The sequence below is a fragment of the Balaenoptera musculus genome, chromosome 10, assembly GCF_009873245.2.
Source record: "Balaenoptera musculus isolate JJ_BM4_2016_0621 chromosome 10, mBalMus1.pri.v3, whole genome shotgun sequence".
Lineage (NCBI taxonomy): Eukaryota > Metazoa > Chordata > Mammalia > Artiodactyla > Balaenopteridae > Balaenoptera > Balaenoptera musculus.
Window position 1 is genome coordinate 94,556,453 of NC_045794.1, and position 22,369 is coordinate 94,578,821.

Consider the following 22,369-nt stretch of genomic DNA (forward strand, 5'->3'; position numbering starts at 1 on the left):
CAGCCTCACACGGAGGGCCAGAAGGAGACCCTTTACCAGGCCTGAGCCAGGCTGTGGGGTCATAGGGTCTTCGAATGCCAGCACTGGAAGGGACCTGAATTATGAGGGTTTTGAGCGATGCCCAGGACTTACAAGCGGTCTCTCAGAGCCCTCCACCCCCTCCCCAGGCTGAGCTCTTGCCTGTGAGTGGAGATCGTGGCAACAGCGGCTTTTGGGTTAACGAATGAGAAGTATGAAAGTAATGTGTGCTGGATAAACATGGACTGCTAGACAAATTCTTGTATAAGCTGGCCAGACAAAGGCAGCCAAGGCTGAGGCCTGTTCCTTTATCAAAGCTTGGCTGAAGGAACTGCCCAGGCTCATCTGTGGCATAGGTGCCATTGGACCCAGGAGAGCTGTGGTCTTGGGCAAGTTATTTTACCTTCACACTGTTTCTTCATCTGAAGGCAGGGAGATTAACACCTAACTCAGAATTAATGGCTAAGATAACTCAGAATTGTGGATAAGATAACGTGAAGAGCGTTTTGAACTTTCCTATTCAGTGTGGTCCTGGGCTGTGGGCATCACCTGGAACTCGTTCGGATGCAGACTCTCAGGCCCGACTCCAGCCCTCCTGAGTCAGAAGCTGCATTTTAACGAGGTCCCCAGGTGGTTTGTGTGTGGTCTTTGAAGCACAGGGTTAAAACAGTCGCAGGGAGGTACCAAGTACTCTCCGAGTGTCCTCAGCCATCCCTGGCTCCCAGGTCTGCTGGAGAGAAGCCCCCAGAGCAAAGAGGTGGGTGGACCAAGGGCTGCCCATGTCACTTTATCCTTTTCTACTTTATTACTTCAAATTAACAACCACAATAAAGCTCAAAAAAGTCCAATATTTACACAGGAAAAAAGTACAAAATTCCCCCCAAAGTTCTTCAGTATTTTTTTTCAGTTTTTTAAATTACAAAGTAATAAAAAGCTTTGCTCTTTAATTAAAAAAAAAGAAAAAGAAAAAAAAGGGGAAACAGAGGTAAATAAATTAGGAAATACACACACGGAAAAAAACAAACAAAAATAAAGTAAAAACGAGTGTTAACTAGGCAGGATGGATAAATCCAGTGCCCAGGCCTGACCCCAGGTGAGTGTCAGGACCAGGGAATTAATTTATAACCCAGGAGCCAGATGCCTTCTGGAAGTAGTCTCCACGGATTCTGCCCTAAGACCAGAAAAGGGGGACCACAGGCTGATGACAGTCTCAGGGGTCGGTGGTGTCAAAGACCCTCTGTGCCCTTCTTGAGGGGCATGGAGGTCACTGCCCACCCCCATGTCCTTGTCAGGGGGATGAGAACACAAAGTCGGCCTGGCAGGTGGGCGGGACACCTGCTGTCCTGGGAGATACAGGTCAGATACATACACACACGTCCACAAGGACTCCTGGCCCCCCTGCCTCACCACCCCCTCCTCAAGGTCTCTGTGGACAGGCAAAGAAGGGACCCAAACGCTGAGGGGGGGCACTGGCAAAAGCCCAACACAGAAAGTCGGCGGCCGTCATCTCAGGGGGGTGGGGCTGCACACGTCTCCCGCGGTCCCAAGGCTCATGGACACCCAGTGGGACCTGCCTCTGACCAACCAATCCATTCCCCCAGCTCCTCAGGCCACCTCCTGAGGGCCCGTGAGGACCTGCTGCAACTCCAGTGCAGAAGTGTCCCCCTCCCAGCTATGTCAGGCGGCGGCCGTGGCGTCCGCCAAGTGTAGCCTGATGTCTGGGAGCGTTTGGCAGCCTGAAGGCTGTGGGCAGCGGGAAGTGTGAAGGGACGAGGATCCTCTATGCCGAGGGCATCCCATCTTCTTGCCATTGGCAAAAAAAGAAAAAAAAAAAAAAAAGAAAAAAAAAAGAATCGAAATAGAATCCATCGTTGGTTTTGTGCTGGGTTTTTTTTCTCTTTTTGTTCGAGTGGTTTTTTTTTCCCCATCTTTTTGTTGTTTTTTTAAAAGAAAATACAGTGAAGACACTAGAAAGGGGGAGAGAGAAGACAGATCAGGTGCACATCTGCCTCTGGCTACCCGTCTGCCAGCAGCCTTCAGCTCCTGTCTTCCTGCCCCTGAAGCTTTGAGCTGGTCCCTCTCTGGGGCACACAGTAGGTGCTCCATTTTCACAGAAAAGACACAGAACCTCTCTCCCTCTTTTTGGTGAGCAGCCACCCCCCAGCCACACGTCTGTCTCACCCTGCCACGGATGGACTGCTTCCTGGGCCTGAGGTCTGACGAAGGTAAACCCCGATTTATGCCCCAGAGCTACCTGTGGAATACATTTCCACAAAGCAGATCGTACTCAGGATGTTCTGGTGTGAGGTCAAGCCTGTGAAATGTAAGCTGCTGCCAGCCATGTACATATTCCCCAGGGAGCTCCGACATCCCCCTGCATACCGCCAAAGGAGCCCCAAGCGGGTTCCCAAGCGGGACCCGAGTGCAGAGCTGCGACACCCCACCTCTAGGCCTCAGGCAGCCACAAGTTCCATGGAGGCTCACACTAGCCAGAGGGCCTCTCCTGGGCTTGTGGAGGCCACCAAGGGCCTTCTTTGACGGCAGATAAACTCCTAAGTACAGGGCCCTGTCTTACGTGCTCTGCATGAACAAAGCATTTAACAGCCCAGAGGCTGAGACAAGGCTAAAGCCCTGGGGAAGATCGGGGTGTGGGGCCCCGGGCTCAGTCCCTACTACCAACCTTCCAGAATAGTTAAGGCAAAGCGTGGACGGAGGACTGCCCCAGGCAAGAGGGAATTTTCCAGCAGAAGTTAGCTGGCGTGGGCCGGGCCCGCTCAGAGCACACACACCGGGCTCCTCCAGGGGGCCGTGGGTGTTTCCAGACCTGACGGGGCTACGTCTGCAGCAGACATCGGCTCACCTAAGCAAATACTGGTCCGATGGTGGTTCCTCCTCACTTCCCGAGGTGGTCAAATGGCACGCTTGTCTTTGGGAAGGGAGGCAGAAAGGTGGGAGGGGTGAGCTGCTGGCCCCGGCACTTCGGCAAGTCTCTCCCCACCGTGGAGCCCCACCCCCAACCCAAGCCCCTCAAGCCAAGGGCAGGGGTACGTGACCTCAAGGAGCCAGCATGTCTCTGTTTTGTAAGACAAGAACCCTGCCCCCAGCGGCAAAACAGCTGCTCAAGGCCACACGTGAACGGAGCCGCTGGACTCCCAGCTCGTGGCCTGTCCTGCTGAGACTCCTCCAACGTAGGCAGGAGGCCCAGAGCAGGTCTCCTGCCCACCTCTGCCAGACCCCTTCCCTGGGCAGCCCCGGATTCTCCCTTCCCAACTTTCCTAGCCCAAACATGGCCCCTAAGTGGGGCCAGCCGACAGGGTCCACCCATCCCTCCACCCTGTGCTGACTGGGACGGTGGGGGCTCGCTGATGGCAGGGACCACGAGCCCCTCCTCTGTGAGCGCCCCGCCGCCCACGCAGGCTGGGCCCCTGGCAGAGGGCTGGGTTCCAGCTCTGTCGCCTGCTGGGGCGGTTACTTCTCCTGGCTCGGCTGTGAGGCACAGAAGGGCTGGAGTGAGGGCAGCTCACCTGTGAGGCTGAAATCCGGGAGACCTCTTGCCGCCCAGTGAGGTCGGAGGACGAGACGTTGGCGGGCGCGCCCCTGTGTAGCCTCATGCTCACCTTCCTCTCTCTGTCGACCCGGGAGATCGCTCTGGGGGAAGTATTGCCTGGAGGGCGAAGCGGGGGCAAGCTGCCCTCAGCACCTGGGGCCCTGGCCGCCCCGCGCCCCCCTCGGGCCCCGCGCGCTGCCCAAGTTATCTGCTCACCAGCTTGCTGGATGCGGGAGGCAGGGGTGGAAGCTACAGGCTCGGCCGCACTGCGGAGCCGACTGGCGGTGGCCCCAGTGGGCGGGCCAGGGGGCAGGGCCCGGGTCGCGGACCCCCGGAGCTGCCCCATCCTCTCCTCACGCTCGTGCTCTCGCCGCTCCCGGTCCACGTCCTCGGGGTTCCGGGCTGCACCCTGTGGGTGTGAGATGAGACCTGGTCAGCCCTGCGAGGTCAGCGTGCTCCGGGATCTGGCACTCCCTCAGCACTCCCTCGGGGTCACAGCAGGGGGAGGCAGGCCAGGTGGGCGTCTTGGGGAAGTGGCATCTCAGAAACCCTCTGGTCCAACCTCCTCCCCACAAAGCAGGAAGCCCAAGAGACCTGGAAATGACCCATGATCACACCGCACAGAGAAACAAAGCCACACAACTGCCCGGAAGGAGGAAGCTGGACCCGAGGGGCAGAGGGAGGTCGCATGCCCCAGGACAACCAAGGGTACTCTGTGGCCCTGCCAACCTGGGTCCCCTCCGTGTACAGAGGGCCCCCAGCTCCTCAAGGTTTCCAAATACAGCAGGGCAAGTGTTCAGAGGCCCAGAGAGAGAGTTACAAGGCTAGCTGAAGGCGGGGCCAGGACTCAAACCAGGCTTCCCAGTGCCTAGCCAGGGAATCTTTTCAAAGGGCTGTTCTTCCCCTGCCCCTGGACCTGGCAATGGCTTCTGGCAGGTGCTGTGGGGACCACAACCAAGAGGCCCGGGGGACCCACACAGATGCTGCCTGCCTCGGGAAGGGAGCTGGAGAAGGAATGGGCTAGATGCCCCACGGAAGAAAAAGAGGCCCAGCAGGCAGGCTGTGGCAGAAGGGGTGCGTGAGCCCCTGGGGGCTCTGCCTTCCAGCCACTGCCACCCCCAGTGCAGGAAGAAAGGAGGAAGGCCCAGAGAGGAGTGCGGCATGGGAGCGGCGCCTGGCCGCGTTACCTAGTTGGTCCTGGGGTCGTCCACAGGGAAGGGCGGGGGCTGGCATGAGGGGGGCCGCATCTGTGAAGGAGAGAGCTGCAGGCTGAGTTGGGGGCCTGCTAATGGGCCACGGGGTGCGGGGTCCTGCAACTCTCTCTCTCCCCGAGAACTGGCGAAGAAGGCCCTGCTGTCCTTGGGAGACGGGGTGGGGGGGTGGCCCTTGACTTTAAGCAATTCCGGGAGATAGCGGCTGGGGATCAGAATGATCCCTGAATCCTACTGAAGAACCAAGGCCCAGAGAGGCCTCAGGACCCTCCTGGGGCCACACAGCTCAGAGCAGAGCTGGGGTGTGAACCCAGGCTTCTGCCACCCAGTCCCGCTCTGCTCTCCGCACCCCCAGAGGACTTAGCACAACATTCTAGGGATGCACATTCCCAGTCCTCCCACCCACAAGCCTGTCCAGGCAGGCCTGGAAGCACCAGGGCACCATCTCCCGACCTCCAGTCCTCACCCCGGGTTCCCATCCACTCAATTACAGATTGGCAAAGAGAATGACTCAGCCAGAAGCACAGCAAAACCTATGATATGAGCTGCAGCACCCACTCATTAAACATCCCATGGGCAGAGGGCACATCAACCCTACAAGGCAGGTATGAACTCACTCCCTGGTTGGAGAAACTGAGGCTCAGTGAAGCCAAGTGATTCACTCAGAGGTGCACAGCCCAGGGGCCATGGCTGAGCGGAGGGCTGGAGCCCCTGCCCTTTGTGACCTCAGGAGGCTCAGGCCTGCGGCAGGCTGAGGTGAGCTACTCTCCCCGTTTCCAACCAACCCAAGTGATGCCTCAAGAAACGCACACCAGGGAGGTCTCTTGGCTTTTATTTGCCCATGTGAAAACACAAAAAGGTCAACATCAAAGTCACACAAGCATTCATCAGTGTTGTATGGACCCCTGTCCTTGGCTGTGTCAAGTTTCCACCTGGCCAGCTAGTTGGACCTCGGAACACAGTGGCTCTGTGTGCTGAGAGCAACATCCCAGGCTCCAGGTATCCGGGGATTCCAGGGCCCTGATGTCGAACGATACGAGGTGGCCACTCCAAGGAGGGAAGTTCTCAGTCAAGGGCAGGATCCTTCCCATGGAAGAGTCTGCGGCCCACGGCGTCCAGCATGGTGTCCAGTCTGCTGGTAGGTGCTGATGAAGGTTTCTTGCAGGGGGGAAGGGGTGATGTGGGAGGGGCTTGGTCTCGAGGTGAAAGTGTGGAAGGTCTCCATCGTGTGTCTGCAGATACTTCTGCCAGGGGCAGCGGGAGGCGGTTGAGCTCACTTACAGTGGTGATGTGGTCAAAGGTGCCCAATTATCCAGTATGATGGCCCTCAAGTCAGAGATCGGGGCAGGATAAGGCTGTTGGCACCTTTGCTCAGCTTCTGAGTCCAGGGTCTGTCTCTAAGGGAATCCCAAGAAGGGGTCAGGGTGCCAGCAATGGGTGGAGAGCGTGCTCCCCGCCTGGCTTGAGGCGAGATCTTGTCGGCTGGATGGTCCCATGAGAAGCTCTGTGAGGAGCCATCTGGAGTAGCAGGTCCCACAGAACTTTCTGTGATGATGGATATGTTCACATCCGCCTTGCTGAGTAGGGCAGCCACTAGCCAGCCGCTTGTGGCTCCTGAGAACTTTAAATGTGCCAAATGCAACTGAGGAAGTACGTTTTCAGCTTTAATTAATTTTAATTAAAAATTAGCCACACGTAGCCAGTGGCTACCACATTGGAGGGCACAGGCCTAGACAATGCAAAATCCATTCCTGGAGCTATACAGAGAAAAAAGGGCCAAACTCAGCCCAGAACCAGACTCAGGAATGACTTTCTACATGGATGAGCGGGTGCCCAGTGCCCTGAGCAGTGCCCTGGGGCAAGAAGAGCTGGCCCCGGGCCCTCAGCTGCGCTCCCAGCCGGGAGGTCTGGGGTGAAAGGTGCCCCACTGCCCATCTCTCACCCCTGGGGCCCTTCGGCCTGTGGGACCCCCATCCTCTGCCCCACTCCTTAGGGAACAGTACCAGGCCACTGTTTGAGAGCCAGAGAGAGGAGGGGCACAAGACCAAGTGCCGATCCCAGCGTCCTGGAGAACAAGGCCTCGGGCCTGAGCATCTGGTGGAGCAGGCCGAGGGCACCCACCAAGAGGCACGCCACGATGAAACGCAGTACAGGTAGGGGCGTTTAATGAGTTCAGGTTCAATACAGAGGCCACCGACAGGGTCTGGTTGAGGCTGCTCCTGGTGCCCATTGCCACCTGGCTCCTCCAGGGTAGTGAACATCGTCCCTCCTTCAGGCTCTGTTCGTCAGGCAGCCGATTTGTCCCCAAGAATCTCGGAGCAGGGCCTTCTCTGTCATGCCTCTCCACTGTACTCCCACCATGCCAAGGGATATCTCCTTGGGCCTGGCCCCAATGGGCTCAGGCACACCTGGGGATGTCAGAACTGGGGCCCTGAGGTCCAGACCACAGGCCAGTAGTTTGCGGCGGGCAGCTCCTCCATATCCTCCATGGGCCTACCTGGAGGGTCGTGGGTGCCCAGGGGTGCCGGGCACCTGGAAGGGACAGAGAGAGCACAGCAGGGGCTCAGCCTCTTGTGCTCACCCCGCCAAGTGCTAAGTCTTGGAGAGGCCAGGTCTTGGAGGGTCCTTACCAGTACGTGGGTGGGTACATGGGCCCGGCACAGGCACAGGGGTGGGGCCTGGGCAGTGCAATAGCGTCGCTGTCACGGGGCTGAGCCTGGCTCGAGGAAGCCCCCTTTTCCAGAAGAGATGGGAAACAAGACATAGGATTTCACAGATTCCGGAGCTCTAGGCCTAGCTGACCAACACTTCTCCCCACCCCACCCCCAAGACTCTTGACAGAGAGAGAGAGAGAGAGAGAGAGAGAGGAGGTGCCTAGCAAGACCCAGGGTCCCACGACCAGGAAGAAGGAAACCACAATGAAGGGGTCCAGGGTGGCCAAGGGGGCCTCAGTGAAGGCCGCCACCTGGGATGTGCAGAGCGACAAGAGCAGGATGGTGGAGGCCACGATCCAGACAGCAGGGCGGCCCCCCAGCGCCATCCGGGCCCCACCCATCCAGGCGCCTAGCACGGACTCGAGGCCCAAACAGGCCCTCTTGGGTCTGGTGGGAGGTGGTGCCCCGCCTGGGCCCCGCTGACCACAGCAGCACGTGCCGTCAGCAGCACGTGAGAAGGGAGGAGCACGGGGCTCCGGGACCCCGGTGAGGTCACTTGCACTGTCCAGCTCATAGCTCCCATCTTCCGGGAGCCCCGCCCGCTACGGGGTCACGTTGGCTTTCCCAGTTCAGTCCCCCAAGCCCGCCTCAGCCTCCAGGTGACTCACGAATTTGAGCATGTTCCAGTCGAAGACATAGTCATAGGAGAAGCCCTGGCGGTGGAAGAGGTTGCGGAAGAGCTGGCGCAGGTAGGAGTAGTCGGGCTTGTCGTCAAACCGCAGCGAACGGCAGAAGTTGAGGTATGTTGAGAACTCAGCTGGTGGAGGGGGACAGAAGGCGCCACCATGAGGCCCATGCCCCCAGGGCCCCCAACAGCCGGCGCTGTCCCACCCAGCCACCGTCCCTACAGATACTTCTGATCTAAGAGGGGTCAAGATGAGGTCCAAGAGGCCGTCCCCCCTACAACAATCCGTGAACTTCAGCCTGTCAAAGAGCCCGACGGCAACTCTAAGCCACAGGAGGAAAACTTCCATTTCCTCCTCTGAAAATCAGAGGCAAGAGAGGGCCCTGGTGAGACAATAGGAAATATATATATTGGTTCCGGCCCCCGGGCTCCTAAAGCCCTTGTACCTGCCTGGGTGGTCAGAGCACGAGGAGCATCTTTTGCTCTACGGAGGAGACTCTGGGTGGGCTCCTGGATGCGGGCAGGTCAGCAGAAAGACCAATCCATGACTAGAAGCTTGGAATTTCCAGCCCCCGGCCCTACCCACTTCTCCAGAGAAGGGAGAGGGGCTGGAAATGGAGTTAATGATCCCCCGTGCCGACACGATGAAGCCTCCAATAGCATGGGGTTAGGAGAGCTTCCCAGCTGGCGAACTCATCCACATCAGGAGGGTGACACACCCCAACTCCACGCAGATACAAGCTCCTGCTTTCGGGAGCCTCCCAAACCTCACCCTATGTATCTCTTCAACTGGCTGTTCATCTGTATCCTTTACCACATCCTTTAATAAACTGGTAAACATAAGGAAGTACTTCCCTGACTTTTGTGAGCCAAATTAATCAAACCCAAGGAGGGAGTCACGGGAACCTCAGATTTATTTATAGTCAATCAGTCAGACGCACAGGTGGCAACCTGGACTCGTGACTGGCATCTGAAGTGTGGTGAGAACAACCTTGTGGGACTGAGCCCTTACCCTGTGGGATCTGACACTACCTCCAGGGAGATAGTGCCGGAACTGAGTTAAACTCTAGGACCCCCGGCTGGTGTAAGAGCATTGCTTGGTGAGGGGAAAAAAACCCCAGACCTTTGGTGACCAGAAGTGTCAGAAGTGAAGTGTTCCGTGAGAGTAGTGAAGGAGACTCCCGGGAAGAGGAAGGTCTGGAGTTTTTCCTGACATTCAGCCCTTACGAGGTGAGGCCGGAGTGTGGGTTGGGGACACTCGGTATTTACCAGCCAGGCCTCCTAGCTGTGCCTGAACAGTGGCAGAGCCTGTGATTGATGTTCTGGTGCCAGGCAGTGGTAGCCCAGGACAGGCTCTGTGTGGTCTCGTCTGCCCCTCAGAAGGGGCCTCAGGGGTCCCAGGCTAACCACCTGCCCCACTGGGCTACTCACAGGGGTAACCTTTGCAGAGGACCTCAATGGGCGTCGACATCTTCTTCTCGCTGATCCGCTCATACTTCTGGCGCTTGGTGGCCGCTTTGAGGCCCTGCCAGGGCAGGGAGCCCAGGTTGAAGTACATGAGCACATAGCCCAGACTCTCCAGGTCATCTCGACGGCTTTGCTCTGCAGAGTCAAGGACGAGGTGAGGGGCAGGGTCCACTTGGGCTCCCGGCTGATGGGAGCCAGGACCCCTTTCTCCAGGGCATGCTCCTCGATTGAGGGGAACAACGCCCCCTGTGCACCCAGCACGAGCCCCCCCTTGTCACATGCTGGCTTGCTGTAGCCCCACTACAAACAGGCAGGTTAAACAGGTTATCACCCCCTTCTACAGAGAAGGGGCCTGAGGCTGAGCTTTTCCAACACAACCTAGGCCTAGTTTTTCCAGCTCAGGCTCTTATTCATTCAGCAACTATGCAGTAGGCACCCCGGGGCCTCCTTGCCTGGCCCATCCTGCGGATAAGGCTCAAGCAGTGGCATCAGACAGGGCTGGGGTCAGATCTGACTTTGGCACTTGCTAAGCTGTATGACCTTAAGCAACCTGTGTCACACGGTGAGCCAGCATTTCCCATCCGTAAAAATGGGGAAACAGGGCTTCCCTGGAGGCGCAGTGGTTAAGAATCTGCCTGCCAATGCAGGGGACACGGGTTTGAGCCCTGGTCCGGGAAGATCCCACATGCCGCGGAGCAACTAAGCCCTTGTGCCACAACTACTGAGCCTGCGCTCTAGAGCCTGCGAGCCACAACTACTGAGCCCTCATGCCACAACTACTGAAGCCCGCGCGCCTAGAGCCCGTGCTCTGCAACAAGAGAAGCCACCGCAATGAGAAGCCTGCGCACCGCAACGAAGAGTAGCCCCCGCTCGCTGCAACTAGAGAAGGGCTGTGTGCAGCAACAAAGACCCAAGGCAGCCAAAAGTAAATACATAAAATAAATAAATTTATAAAAAAAAAAAAAATGGGGAAACAGCCTCGCGCACCAAGGCTGCTGCGGGGATGAGTAAGGCACAAGAGGGCGGGTGCTCCGCACCCCACAGCTCTTCTTGTGAAAGAGAAGACCTGCCTGTGCGGCCAGCCAGGGAAGTAAACCCAGGCTGCAGAAGGAAAGCCAGAGTCCTGGCCAGCAGCCCATGGGTGTACCCTGCTCCCGGGCCTCGCTCACTCACCGATGCCCAGGTGGGTGTTAATGGAGGCATAGCGGGCAGTGCCAGTCAGGTTCTTGTTTTCCCGGTAGGGGATGTGCTGGTGGGTGCGGGCGTCCCGGTACTTCTTGGCCAGGCCGAAGTCAATGATGTACACCAGGTTGCCCTTCTTCCCCAGTCCCATGAGGAAGTTGTCGGGCTTGACATCCCGGTGTATGAAGTTCTTGGAGTGGATATACTCGATGCGGCTGATCTGGGGGAGGGGAGAGCAAGTCGTTCAGCACATGTTCCACAGAGGGGCTGGGGCCGTACAGATGCAAAAAACACATCCGTGGTCCCTGCCACGGGTGGGGGGGGGGCCAGATCAGTCTGCAATCACCATGTATGATGATTTCAAGGGTCAGGTCACGGAAGGCTTCCTGGAGGAAGTGACAGTAGAGAGGAACTCTGAAGGAAGAGTTCATCAAGTTCGCTGTGACAAAGGAAAGAGAGCAAGGCAGGAAAGCGAATGGCAAGATCTAGAAATGAAGCCCAGAAAGGCATTCAGGCCTCACCTGCCTGGCTCTACACCCACAGAGGACATGAGAGGCCCTCAAGGGACCAAAGAGGCATTTCGAAGGCTGTTCCGGCAACCAGACTGGGGGGAACAGGAGCACCAGTGAACCCTAAACTTGGCAGGGGTGACAGAGATGGAGCACACAGACAGGATCTGTCCCCTGGCTTCCAGAGGACACCAAAGTAAGGTGGACACACAGGCCCTTGTCTTCCTTTAAACAATATGTTAGAAACTTAAATTAACATATATGCACACAATAGGTCCTCTGGCAGGTTGGTCCCCTCCCTGGGCCTCAGGCTTCTGAGTATTTCCTAAACCCTTTTTGAGTCTCCCGTCCTATGAGAATCTGACCACCCTCCTCTGCACACACACATCTAGCCTAAAACTGGAGGATGTTTGCAGACGTTCTGGAGGGCAGCCACAGCTACAGACCGCTATGTAACAAGATCTCCATGTGTCACTCCAGGGCTAGAATTCTATGTTTTCATTTTCTTTTTCTAAAATTTTCCTCCCTTGAACTTATAAAGGGATTGAGGACCTAAGCATTGCTTGTCCGTGGGCTCCTGCTCTGGTCCAGGCACCGTGTGGCATCCCAGGTGACCGCACAACAACCCAGCAAAGGGAAGACGCTCCTGAGGAGACTGAAGCCCCCCAGCTCACCTACAGTCACCCCACAGGGACAGGACCCAGGTCTGTGTGACCACAGGCTTTACACTCACCTGAGGGCAGAGTCCCAGGCCTTCCCCGGAAGCCCAACCGAGCAGGGCTGGAGTGGAAACTGGGAGCCTGCATTTTAATACCCCTTCCTTACCTACCCCCCAACCATGACTGATGGTCAAGGTCCCCTGGTCCTGGTCCAGGAACCAGGCCTGTCCTACGTCGCTGTCACCGCCTCCTGCTCCAGCATCCTCCAGCTGGGTACCCAGTGCCCACTGGCACGACGGGGCAGAGGAGGTTGGAAGGAAAGCTGGGAGCCCAGTCCCCAGCCCGAGTGGGTAGGTGGGGGGCTCACCATCTGGTCGGCCAGGAGCAGCACCGTCTTGAGGCTGAACTTGCGGGAGCAGAAGTTGAAGAGGTCCTCGAGGCTGGGCCCCAGCAGCTCCATGACCATCACGTTGTAGTCACCCTCGGCTCCGCACCACTTGATGGACGGGATTCCCACTGTGGGGGACGCAGGGCTGTCAGGGGCAGTCACTCCCCACCCCGCTCAGCCCCAGGGCCCCTCCCACGTGCACAAGCACATGGCACATGCGCAGAGCTCCTCAGGCTCCCGCCCCCCTCCAGCCCCCTCTAGCCCTCACCTCCCCCCTGCATCATCTTGTAGAACTTGCTCTCGATGTGCAGCTGGGGGTGCTTGGTTTTCACACACTCAAGCTTGATGGCAACTTCTTCACCAGAGGCGATGTTGGCACCTGCCAGGGGCAAGGGATCGGGGTCACACTCAGCTGGGCAGGCAGCACCAGTCCAGGAGCAACTAAGTGTCTGCCCCCGAGCAGCTCAGCACCCCTTGGGGGAGGCTGTGCAGAGGGCCCGGCACTGTATCCAAGGGAAGCGGAGGGACTGTGGGACACAGAGCAGGCAGCCGACCCAGCCTGGGTGGGAGGGGAGAGCCAGAGCTGCAGCTCGTGCCAGGGGAAGGAGGTGAGGGCTGGGGACCATTCAGAGAACCGGAGGCTGGGGCAGCAGGAAGGCTGGATGCGAGGGGGGGTCAGGGCACAGCCGAAAAACGCTCACAGACCAGTAAGGGGAACTTCATCCTGGAGCGTGGGAGCTACTGAGGACTCCCGAGCCGAAGAGAGGTGAGGTCAGTGGGGTGTGGGGCTCAGGAGGAGAGAAGGGAGGGGGGCAAGGCTGTCTCAAGAAAGACCCAAATCCCCGCTGCACCTGGCCTCAGTTTCCCCAGCTACAGTAATGGGTGGGCTGACTTGGAGGGCTGGGGGCTAGGCTGAGAGGCCGGCTCCTCCTTGGGGCCGAGCGGGACTGTGGCTGCCACAACTAAACGGTGTGGTCTTCGCACACAGACAACAGAGAAAGTCCGGAGGAGGGCACACGACTGGAAGAACTGAGGACAGGCAGGATAAAGCCGGCACCTCAAATCAGGGGACGAGATGGGGCTATGCAACAAACGTCCTTGGAATAACTGGCATCTGAGAAAAGACAGCACAGCTCACAGCACGCACCGGAAGTCCGAAGTGGAGCAAAATATAGTACGGGGGAAAAAATTGGAGTGTAAGTTGGCTCAACCACTTTGGAAACCAGGTTGGCCTCTACCTGGTAAAGCTGAACACACACAAACCCTTGGCCAAGCCAGTCCACTCCCAAGTGTATGCCCTTCAGAACCATGAGCACTGGGAGGACACGAAAGGACCTGCACAGCAACAAAGACCACAAAGTCCAGCACCAGAAGGATGGCTACAGGGTGGTGCAAGCGCCCCGGGGATGCCACAGGCAGTGGAAGGCATACACGACAGCTAAGCGGCTGGCTCTCGGCATCTGAACCCTGAGTGCGGGGAGCAAGGAGCAGCACCGTTCACAAGAGCCGGAAGGTGGAGACACCTGAATGTCCATCAGAAGACGTGTGGATTGCCACTCTGCCTGTCCCTGAGAAGGAACGGGGCTCTGACACACGCTGTGACATCAGTGAACCTTAAAAACACTATGCTCAGTGAATAAGCCACACACCAAAGGGCAAATAAATACTGTCTGATTCCATTATATGAAATGTCCAGAACAGATGAATCCATGGAGACAAAGAGTAGACTGGTGGTTGCCACAGGCTGGGGGCAGGGGGAAATAGGATGGGCCTGCTTAAGAGGTGCAGGGTTTTCTTCTGGGTGATGAAAATGTCTTGGAACTAGATAGGGATGGTGGTCGCACAACACTGGGGCTGTACTAAATACCACTAACTTGTGTACTTTTAAAATGGTTAATTTTATGTTGTGTGAATTTCACCTCAGTTTAAGGAGATAAAAAAAAGAGGAAGGAAGAGACAGAAGGATGCAAGCACAGTTCTAATTGTCTCAATTTCAAAACACACAACACTGAAATATATATAGTTTAGGGATATAAACATGCGATAAAACTAACAGAAGAGAATAACTTAAAATGTCAAGACAGTGGTTACCTCTGTGTGGGAGAAGCAGAGGGCGGGACGGGGTGGGGTACCAGGGGCCTTCAAGGTGACAGGCATGTCCCCCTCCAACTGGGTGTTGGGAAGGATGCCTTATACCATGCACACGTTTTATAAATTTAATAAGAAAGTAAAACAATGAGATGTTAGAAGAAAGGAGCACTGCCTTTTAACTTGGGGGTAGGCAAGGCTTTTTATCCTGACTTAAAATCCAGAAGCCATTAAAGAAAAAAAAAAGGTTCCCTTCCCTCCTCCAAAAAAGGAATCCCTCTCCACGGCAAAAACACCGGAAACAAAGTCCTAAGAAATAGCGCACGCTCTTATCAATAGCAAAGAGCTAACATCACACTAACATATAACGAGCGCCTACAAAGCAGTAGGAAAAGGACCAATGACTCCATAGGAAGTAGGGTAAAGGATTCAAACACACACTTCACAGAGAAAGAAAGAAATCATTAGTATAAAAATGGCTTACTCAGGGACTTCCCTGGTTGTCTAGTGGTTAAGACTCCGAGTTCCCAATGCAGGCAGCCCGGTTTCGATCCTGGTCGGGGAACCAGGTCCTGCAGGCATGCTGCAACTAAGGATCCTGAGTACCGCAACCAAGACCCAGAGCAGCCACAATAAATGAATAAATAAATGTTAAAAGACCATGTCCACCCAAGCTAGCCTGCGCTCTTGGTGGGAGGGGTCACTCCTCCCCAGCGGTCCCCGTGTGAACTGGGGAAGCCTGGCTGCAAGGCCACTTGGCTCCCTCCAGCTCCCACTCCGGGGACTTTACTCGATACCCTCGCACGGTGCAAAATAAGGCCTGGATGAGGCTGTCCACTTAGGCTGTTTGCAACAGTAAAAGCTTGGAAACAACCCAAATGTCCAGCAGCGGGGACTGGTTAAATACAGAAAGGCCCATCCATAAAATGGAAAACAATGGAGAAAGAATGAGGAAGCTCTCTCGGTGCAGAAGTGGAAAGATCTCAAAGATACAGGAAGTGAAAAAGCAAAGTACAGAACAGTACGTATTATATGCTCTCCTTTCAGTGGTTAAAGAAAAAAAAAAAAAAGTGGGGAAACTATGTATCTGTGTTTGTTTGTATCAACATAAAGAAACACTCAAAAGGAACATGAGAAACCAGTCAAGACTAGGCAGGGTTGGATCAGGGCTGGATTAGGGCAGGAGGGGAAAAGGGCATTTCTCTGATACCATGTTACGTCTTGTCATTTTTTTCAACACCTTTGTTGAGATATAATTCACATTCTACACAATTACTTCTTTAAAGTGTACAATTCAGTGGTTTTCAGTATATTCACAAGGTCATGTAACCAACACCACAATCAATTTTAGAACACTTTCACCATCCCCAAAATACCTGCATCTCTTAGTGGTCGCTCCTCATCTCCCCCAACGCCCCAGCTCTAGGCAACCACTAATCCACTTTCTGTCTCCATGGACGTGCCTACTCCTGATATTTCATATAAATAGAATCATAGATATGTGATCTTTTGTGACTGGCTTCTTTCACTTAGCATGTTGTTGTGTTTTGGTTTTGTGTTTTCATTTCTGAACCACTTAAAACTTAAAAGAAAAAAAAAAGTGGATTCCCAAATCCAGTGAGCAATGGGGAGAAAGTGCTTTGCAAACTGTAAAGTGCTTTTGACACGTCAACACTCATCACTGGGGAGAGCCTCACACGTTTCCAGGCGACAGTGAGGATGGGGGTGGGGGGGGGGGGAGCTGGGGCTCACTGCAGTCCACTGGCCATGCAGTGGGCGGAAAGGCTGCAAGGTCTCCTGCTGTGTGAGCAGGACCATCCCAGACTGTGGTCACAGCACGTGCAAAGGCCCGACAGGAGTGGGCACAGTGAACGCTGGGTGGTCTGGTGCAGCTGGAGCTCGAGGTGGCTGAAGAAGACAGTGGAGGAGGTGAGTCAGGGGGAGATGGGAAGGGGCTCAAATGCCAAGCTACGATCCTGGCCATCAGCCTGCGACTCCGGGGGCCAGGCATCGACGCCTTATTACAGGGCACTGCCGACTCTCCGCTCTGGGGCAGCCCTGTGCACCGCAGGGTGTTTACCAGCATCCCTGACTCTACCCACTAGCTGCCAGCAGCACACCCCCACGCTGAGGTGAAACAACCAACAATGTCTCCAGACCTTGCCAAACGTCCCCTGTGAGACAAAATCTGGCCTCCCTCCCCTTGTTGAGACCCACTGGTGTATTAGAAAGGACCGGAGAGGACTTGAGGTTGGGGGCGGGGGGGACCTGGAAGGAGGCTGCTGCAATTGTCCAGACGATGGCGGCCCCGTCCAGGAAGGGGGAAGAGACCAAGCGACACTGGATGACGCAGGGCCTTCAGCACTTATGACTCAGCAGATTGCGCAGGGAGCAGAGGTGCCGGGAGAACGCCCCTCCCCGAAATGGGGAGGTGGAGGGAAAGAGTCCTTTGTCCCCTTGAGCTCTTACACCATCCTGCCAGTACTACTGTTTGTATCATATGAGGAAACGGAGACACCAAAGGTCAATGACCAAATGCCACACAACCTCCCTGAACAGGGACCTAAGCTGTTAGGCAAAGGCTTCTGACCCCAACCGACTGCTGGAAAGCTGTCACAGCTGCCTACGGGTCCCACCACCACCAGACCCCTGCACTGCCTCTGAACTCTACCAGGAAGCTGCCAATCTTCTCTCTGACCTCCCTCACTTCTCACAACCACTGACCTGAGGCTCAGAGAGGATACGTAACTGGCCTGAGGTCACACAGAACTGGCTGGGGCAGAGCCAGGATCTGAAACTTAGTCTCTAGAGCCCCTGCTTTTTTCTCTACTCCAATTCCCTAGCATCTCATTCATTCAATCACCAGACACATACTGAGCCCTGGGCCACCTGAGGCAGCCCTGCCCTGGAGGAGCTCAGCTCACCTTCCGTGGGAACAACAAAGGATAACTCTGATTAAGTGAAAAGTGCCAGGCAAGGTGGCAGAGGTGGCCCCTAGGAGAACGAGCAGCCCTGTGGGGGGACGAGCCAGTGTGGAAAACAATCTTGGATGTAGAGAAGGGCTCGGACCTGGCCAGTCCTAGAGAGTCTGGGACCTTGGCAAGTTCTAGGTGGGGAGGGGGACGATCAAGCTCAAGTGGGGGCTCACTCAGACACTCACAGACAGGTGCAGTCAGGGACTGGGCCGGACTGAAGGTGGGAAGTACCCACACCATCACCCGCTGGGGTACACCGTTCCCTCCCCCATCTGGAACTGAGGACCAGAGACTAAGAGGTCTAGAGAGCTCCTGAGGCACATGGCCAGAGGTTCGTAGAGTGGGTGGCACAGGCTCGGCCACTTCCGGACCCCATGCAGCCAAGGTGAGGCCCTACCAGAGCTGGCCCCGCATGATGCCGAGGGGAGAGGGAGGAGGGGCTGGAAGAGGAGTACAGGCCTTGCGGCCACATCCACAAATGTGCTCGCCTTCAGTCGACCCTGGAAAGCAGGGCCTGGAGGCCGCGCCCAGCCCCACCTGCAGAGGCCATCTGGAGCCAGGCCCTGGCACTGGCACCAGTGACAAGAATGTGGCCAGAGCTTCGAACAAAGGGAGCCAGTGAGGCCAGCCGGGGAGGCCCTACAATCACTACCATCCCCACACCAGCGAGAGGGGCCCAGGAGGAGCTGGCAGGACACTGCGTCAGGCCAGGGTCCCCGAGGCCTGTGCAGCCAGCGAAGGCTGGACAGTCAGCAGAGAACCAGCTCCCTATCCCCCACTCAGGCCCAAAAGGACCCAGCTCCTGACAGTAGCAAATCCTAACCAAGACTGAGGGTTGGGGGACACAACATAAAAGCACCACTGCAGGGCCGAGCATGTGCAGAGTTTTTGCATGCTGTGATCTCACTACTTCTCACCACCCTGGAGGCCTCACAACTCCATTTTACAGATGGGGAAGCCAAGGCTGGCAGAGGTCATCACTTGCTCAAGGGCATACAGTGAGGAAAAGAAACGCCAGTACCTAAACCCTGGTAGAATTTACTCCAAAGCCTGTACAAAGAGGAGTAAACCCGGACTTAGTTTTTAAAATGAACTAGATGGGGGCTTCCCTGGTGGCGCAGTGGTTAAGAATCCGCCTGCCAATGTAGGGGACACGGGTTCGAGCCCTGGTCCGGGAAGACCCCACACGCCACAGAGCAACTAAGCCCGTGCGCCACAGCTACTGAGGCTGCGCTCTAGAGCCCGCGTGCCACAACTACTGAAGCCTGCGCGCCTAGAGCCTGTGCTCTGCAACAAGAGAAGCCACCACAATGAGAAGCCCGCGCACCTCAACGAAGAGCAGCCCCCGCTCACCGCAACTAGTGAAAGCACGCGCGCAGCAATGAAGACCCAACGCAGCCAAAAATAAATAAATAAATATATTTTTTTAAAAAATGAACTAGATGATTACTGGATAAACAGGAAGTACTACCCCCAGCAAGGTCCCACCACATGGTCCAGGGACAATGACTTTCTGAATGACCTTGGGTTGCCCCTCCATCTATGGGCCTCAGTTTCCCTTCTGCAAAGAGAAGGCCTGGGGCTGGGGGTTGTCTAGGAGCAGGTATGCATCAGCCAAAAGCTGCCTCTCCCTGCCCTTTGCCCTCAAGCCAGTGGCTCCAGGCTTCAGTCCTGAGCCCAAAGCCTCCATGATAAGAGGGTCTTTTATACCCACCCCAATTTCACAAACAGTAAGGAGATGGGCACCCCTTTCACAGATGAGAATGCTGAGGCTCAGAGAGAGAAAGTGACTTATCCCAGGTCACACAGCACATGAGAAATAGACTGGGGACCTGAACTTGCCCCCATATCCCCACCTTCTTCTCTCCTGCCATAAGTGAGGCCGCTTCACAGGCCTCTGCACGTCACAGCCCCCATTTCCTCATTCGTCCATTTGAAAGGCCTTCACTGAGCCCCCACGTGCTGGGTGCTGGGGCGAGAAGGTGGACACAACCCAACGCCTCCCCGCCTCCCCCCCAAAGGAGCTCAAGAGTCACAGAGCAAACCTTTCAAACAGCTCCAGCCTGCACTGTTCCTTCCCTCTGTTCTGAGCTCTGCAGTGCTTACAGGAGGGTGATCTACTAGGTGTCTGACAATGACCTGCACACCTGGCTGGTACTTTACAGTTTACAAGATGCTTTCCCACGCGCCCATTTCACTTGTGCCTCATGAAAGTCCTTAGTCGGCCACGCATCAGTATCACACAAACTTCACCAACCGCACAGAGCCAGGTCTGATGGCTCTCTCCCACGTTTTGTCCTCTACACTCTCACTCCTGTGGAGGGCTGTGGGTAGAAAGTTTGCCTTTTCTAGTTTTTTTGTTTGTTTGTTTTCTTTTCTTTTTTGGCCACGCCACACGGCTTGCGGGATCTTAGTTCCCCGACCAGGGATCAAACCCACACCCTTGGCAGTGAAAGTGCGGAGTCCTAACAACTGGACCACCAGGGAATTCCCTGTCTTTTCTAGTTTTGGAGAGAAGCCTCGGTGGTCAACTTGATCGTGCTGCCCGTCTCAATGTGTGGAGCAGGGACACAGCTCGGCACCATCTCTAGAGGCTGTTGTGAGGGAAGACCGCATTCGAACAGGGCCCAGCCCAGCCTAAGTACTGTCCAGAGAATGTGGGCATACATGTCCCCCTCCCCTCTGATGGGGAAGGGGCAGCTCACTGAGAAGCAGATTTCATACCCTAAGAGGGCAGGGACCCAGATCACTGAGTAAGAGAAACCCTCCGAGTTCTGAAGCAACAAGCACAGCACACTGACCTGTCAGTTTCCTCTGCCCAGGACAGAACTGACTTACTGTTCTTTTCCCAGGAGGGAAACAGAGGCACAGATGCTTCCAAGGGCACAGGGACAGGAACGGGGAGAAACCCCAGGGGCTGCCACCTTGCTCTAACAACTCCAATTCACGATTACCAACACAATCTCTCCCCTCCAGACCAACAGCTGCCAAGGAAGGGCCGCGTCCCCTGACTGTGCCCAGCACCCCCAGGGCAATTGAGAAAGGGGCATTCTCCTGGGTCAAGGACAGGGGTGAGATAGTGATTTGTTTAATCAACAACACGAGAGCAAACTCAGACTTTCAACAGGAAGCACATCCAGGGAGAGAGATCCTAAAAGCTAAGACCGTCCCCCGCCCTGGCCCTGAGGTTACAGGGGAGCCTGCGTCATTCCGAAGCCTTCCTGGGCTGAATTCCAAGAGGCCAGACCACAGGGAGGGGGCCTAGCTGGGAGCAATCAGCTTGCTCAAGCCTCTTCTGTCCACCAGCATCCTTCCCCCAGGAGACAAGAGACAGGGGTGCTAACCCAGCCTGGGTTTTCCCACGCCCGGCTGGAGACCCAGCTCATCTGCAGCTAGAAACCAGAGTTAAAAATACCCTCCTTTGCCCGGACTGCAGCAAGTGGGAACCCCATCCTGCCCTGACTGAGGAGCCCCTCGGCCTGCCTCACCCCCAGCCTGCTGCTTCCCTCCCCACCTGGGATGGCTCTGGGGACAAAATGACCAAAACACGCCACCAGAGCCACGTTCTGACTTCAGAGCATGAAATGTTGGCATCTTTCCTCCTAGTCCCCAGGGCTGTCCCAGGGACTCCAGAGCCACTGAGCTGGAGCCAGAAACACTCACCTAGGTAGATATCTCCAAAGGACCCGCTCCCGATCTTCCGGCCCAGGCGGTACTTGTTCCCCACACGTAGCTCCATGGTTCACTCTTGCTGCAAAAGTAAGCAGAAACACAGGGTCAGAGAAGAGGGGAGCTGGGAAGGGGGCCTAGCCCCCCGAGCCCACTCCTCCCCCACCAAAGGTCAGGCAAAGCCACGAGAAACTTGGGACACCACCATCCTCCCTCCCACCGGCCAGGAAGGGATTTGGCTTTGCTTTGCCTAAGAGCAACCAGGTGTCAGGTAGCCCAACAGCCTCCACCTGTGGTGAGGCTATTAGAACAGGTGTCAGTGTAGCCAGGCGGAAGAGGGACTAGAGACAAGGCCCAGGAGGAAAGAGCAAAGCAAGCATCTCCTCGGGGGATACTCAATCAGGGACCCTCCGCTAGGAGCCTCTCAGGGGCAGGCCAGTCACAATGGGCAAAGACTCTGAAAGGAAAATCAAGGACAAAGGGGGTGATGGGGAGGTGGGATGCAGGAGCTGATCACCCTGGGGGTGCGGCCATGGCAACCACCAGCAAATTGCAACCTCCAGGGATAGGAGGACAGCTTGAACTGTCCCCAAAGGAGTTCCTCAGCCCCATCAGGACTGACAGGATCCCCGCGCCCCCATCCTTACCCCAGGCCTCCAGCTTCCAGCACCAAGAATTGGAGGCCAGGTCTCCACAGCCTGGGCTGGTCTTCCCAGAGGCAGACCTTGCAAGTCTGCAGTGTGCCCTGCCAGAGGTCTCCTCCCCAACTCACGGGGAAGGCAAGAAAGGGGCCCCCAGAACACCCACCTTCTGGTCCTCTCCCTCTCAACACCAAAAACCTCACAAAGGACTCTCTGCAAGGATCTCTTTGGATGAACAGTTTGGGGCTGGTTTTCTTCAAGATTAGGAGGGTCTCCTAAGAGGGCCCTGCAGAGCAACTGAGGGGACCAAAGCCAGGTTTTGAGCTGAAGGACCAGCTTCTGTGGTGTGGGAGGAGGTCTGGGGGGAAAGCGCTGATTTGAGCACTTCCCTCCTTCCTGTGCCCCACCCTGGGTGTCCAAGCTCACGGAACATCAGGGGCCACCCTGGTAGGGATGCCTCTGCTCCGGCCTGGGGCAAAGGTCTGGGCAGCAGAGGAGGAAATTCAAAGGCCAGGAGGAGGTGGTTTTTGCTCTGGGGGATGGGGAGGCTTGGCCAATGAAATAAGGAGAGGGATGGGGGATCCCTAAGATCTCAGAGGGTCTACGAGAGGGCAAGTGCAGAAAACTATAAAGAAGTGCCGCCTCCTGCAGACAGGGAACTGAGGCCCAGGGAGGA

The 22,369-nt window shown here is 56.2% G+C and overlaps 1 protein-coding gene across 7 annotated transcripts in view; it reads right to left on the minus strand.

Annotated features, from left to right (window-relative positions):
- Positions 1 to 800: 800 nt before the first annotated feature.
- LOC118901666 (casein kinase I) overlaps positions 801 to 22,369 on the minus strand; it is a 30,675-nt gene continuing 9,106 nt past the window's right edge. For 2 of the 7 annotated variants that reach the window (XM_036865043.1, XM_036865042.1), the window contains exons 2-10: positions 21,047 to 21,134; positions 12,300 to 12,448; positions 10,756 to 10,984; positions 9,547 to 9,717; positions 8,099 to 8,247; positions 3,782 to 3,974; positions 3,543 to 3,682; positions 2,879 to 2,944; positions 801 to 1,985 (exon numbers count right to left, since the gene is read on the minus strand). In XM_036865043.1, the coding sequence (XP_036720938.1) occupies positions 2,912 to 2,944; positions 3,543 to 3,682; positions 3,782 to 3,974; positions 8,099 to 8,247; positions 9,547 to 9,717; positions 10,756 to 10,984; positions 12,300 to 12,448; positions 21,047 to 21,122 (1,140 nt within the window). In that variant the 5' untranslated portion in view covers positions 21,123 to 21,134 and the 3' untranslated portion in view covers positions 801 to 1,985; positions 2,879 to 2,911. Of the gene's footprint in view, positions 1,986 to 2,878; positions 2,945 to 3,542; positions 3,683 to 3,781; positions 3,975 to 4,752; positions 4,813 to 5,592; positions 7,309 to 7,406; positions 7,511 to 8,098; positions 8,248 to 9,546; positions 9,718 to 10,755; positions 10,985 to 12,299; positions 12,449 to 12,588; positions 12,700 to 21,046; positions 21,135 to 22,369 lie in introns of those variants that run through there. The other 5 variants (XM_036865041.1, XM_036865040.1, XM_036865045.1 and 2 more) reach the window with 5 other exon arrangements.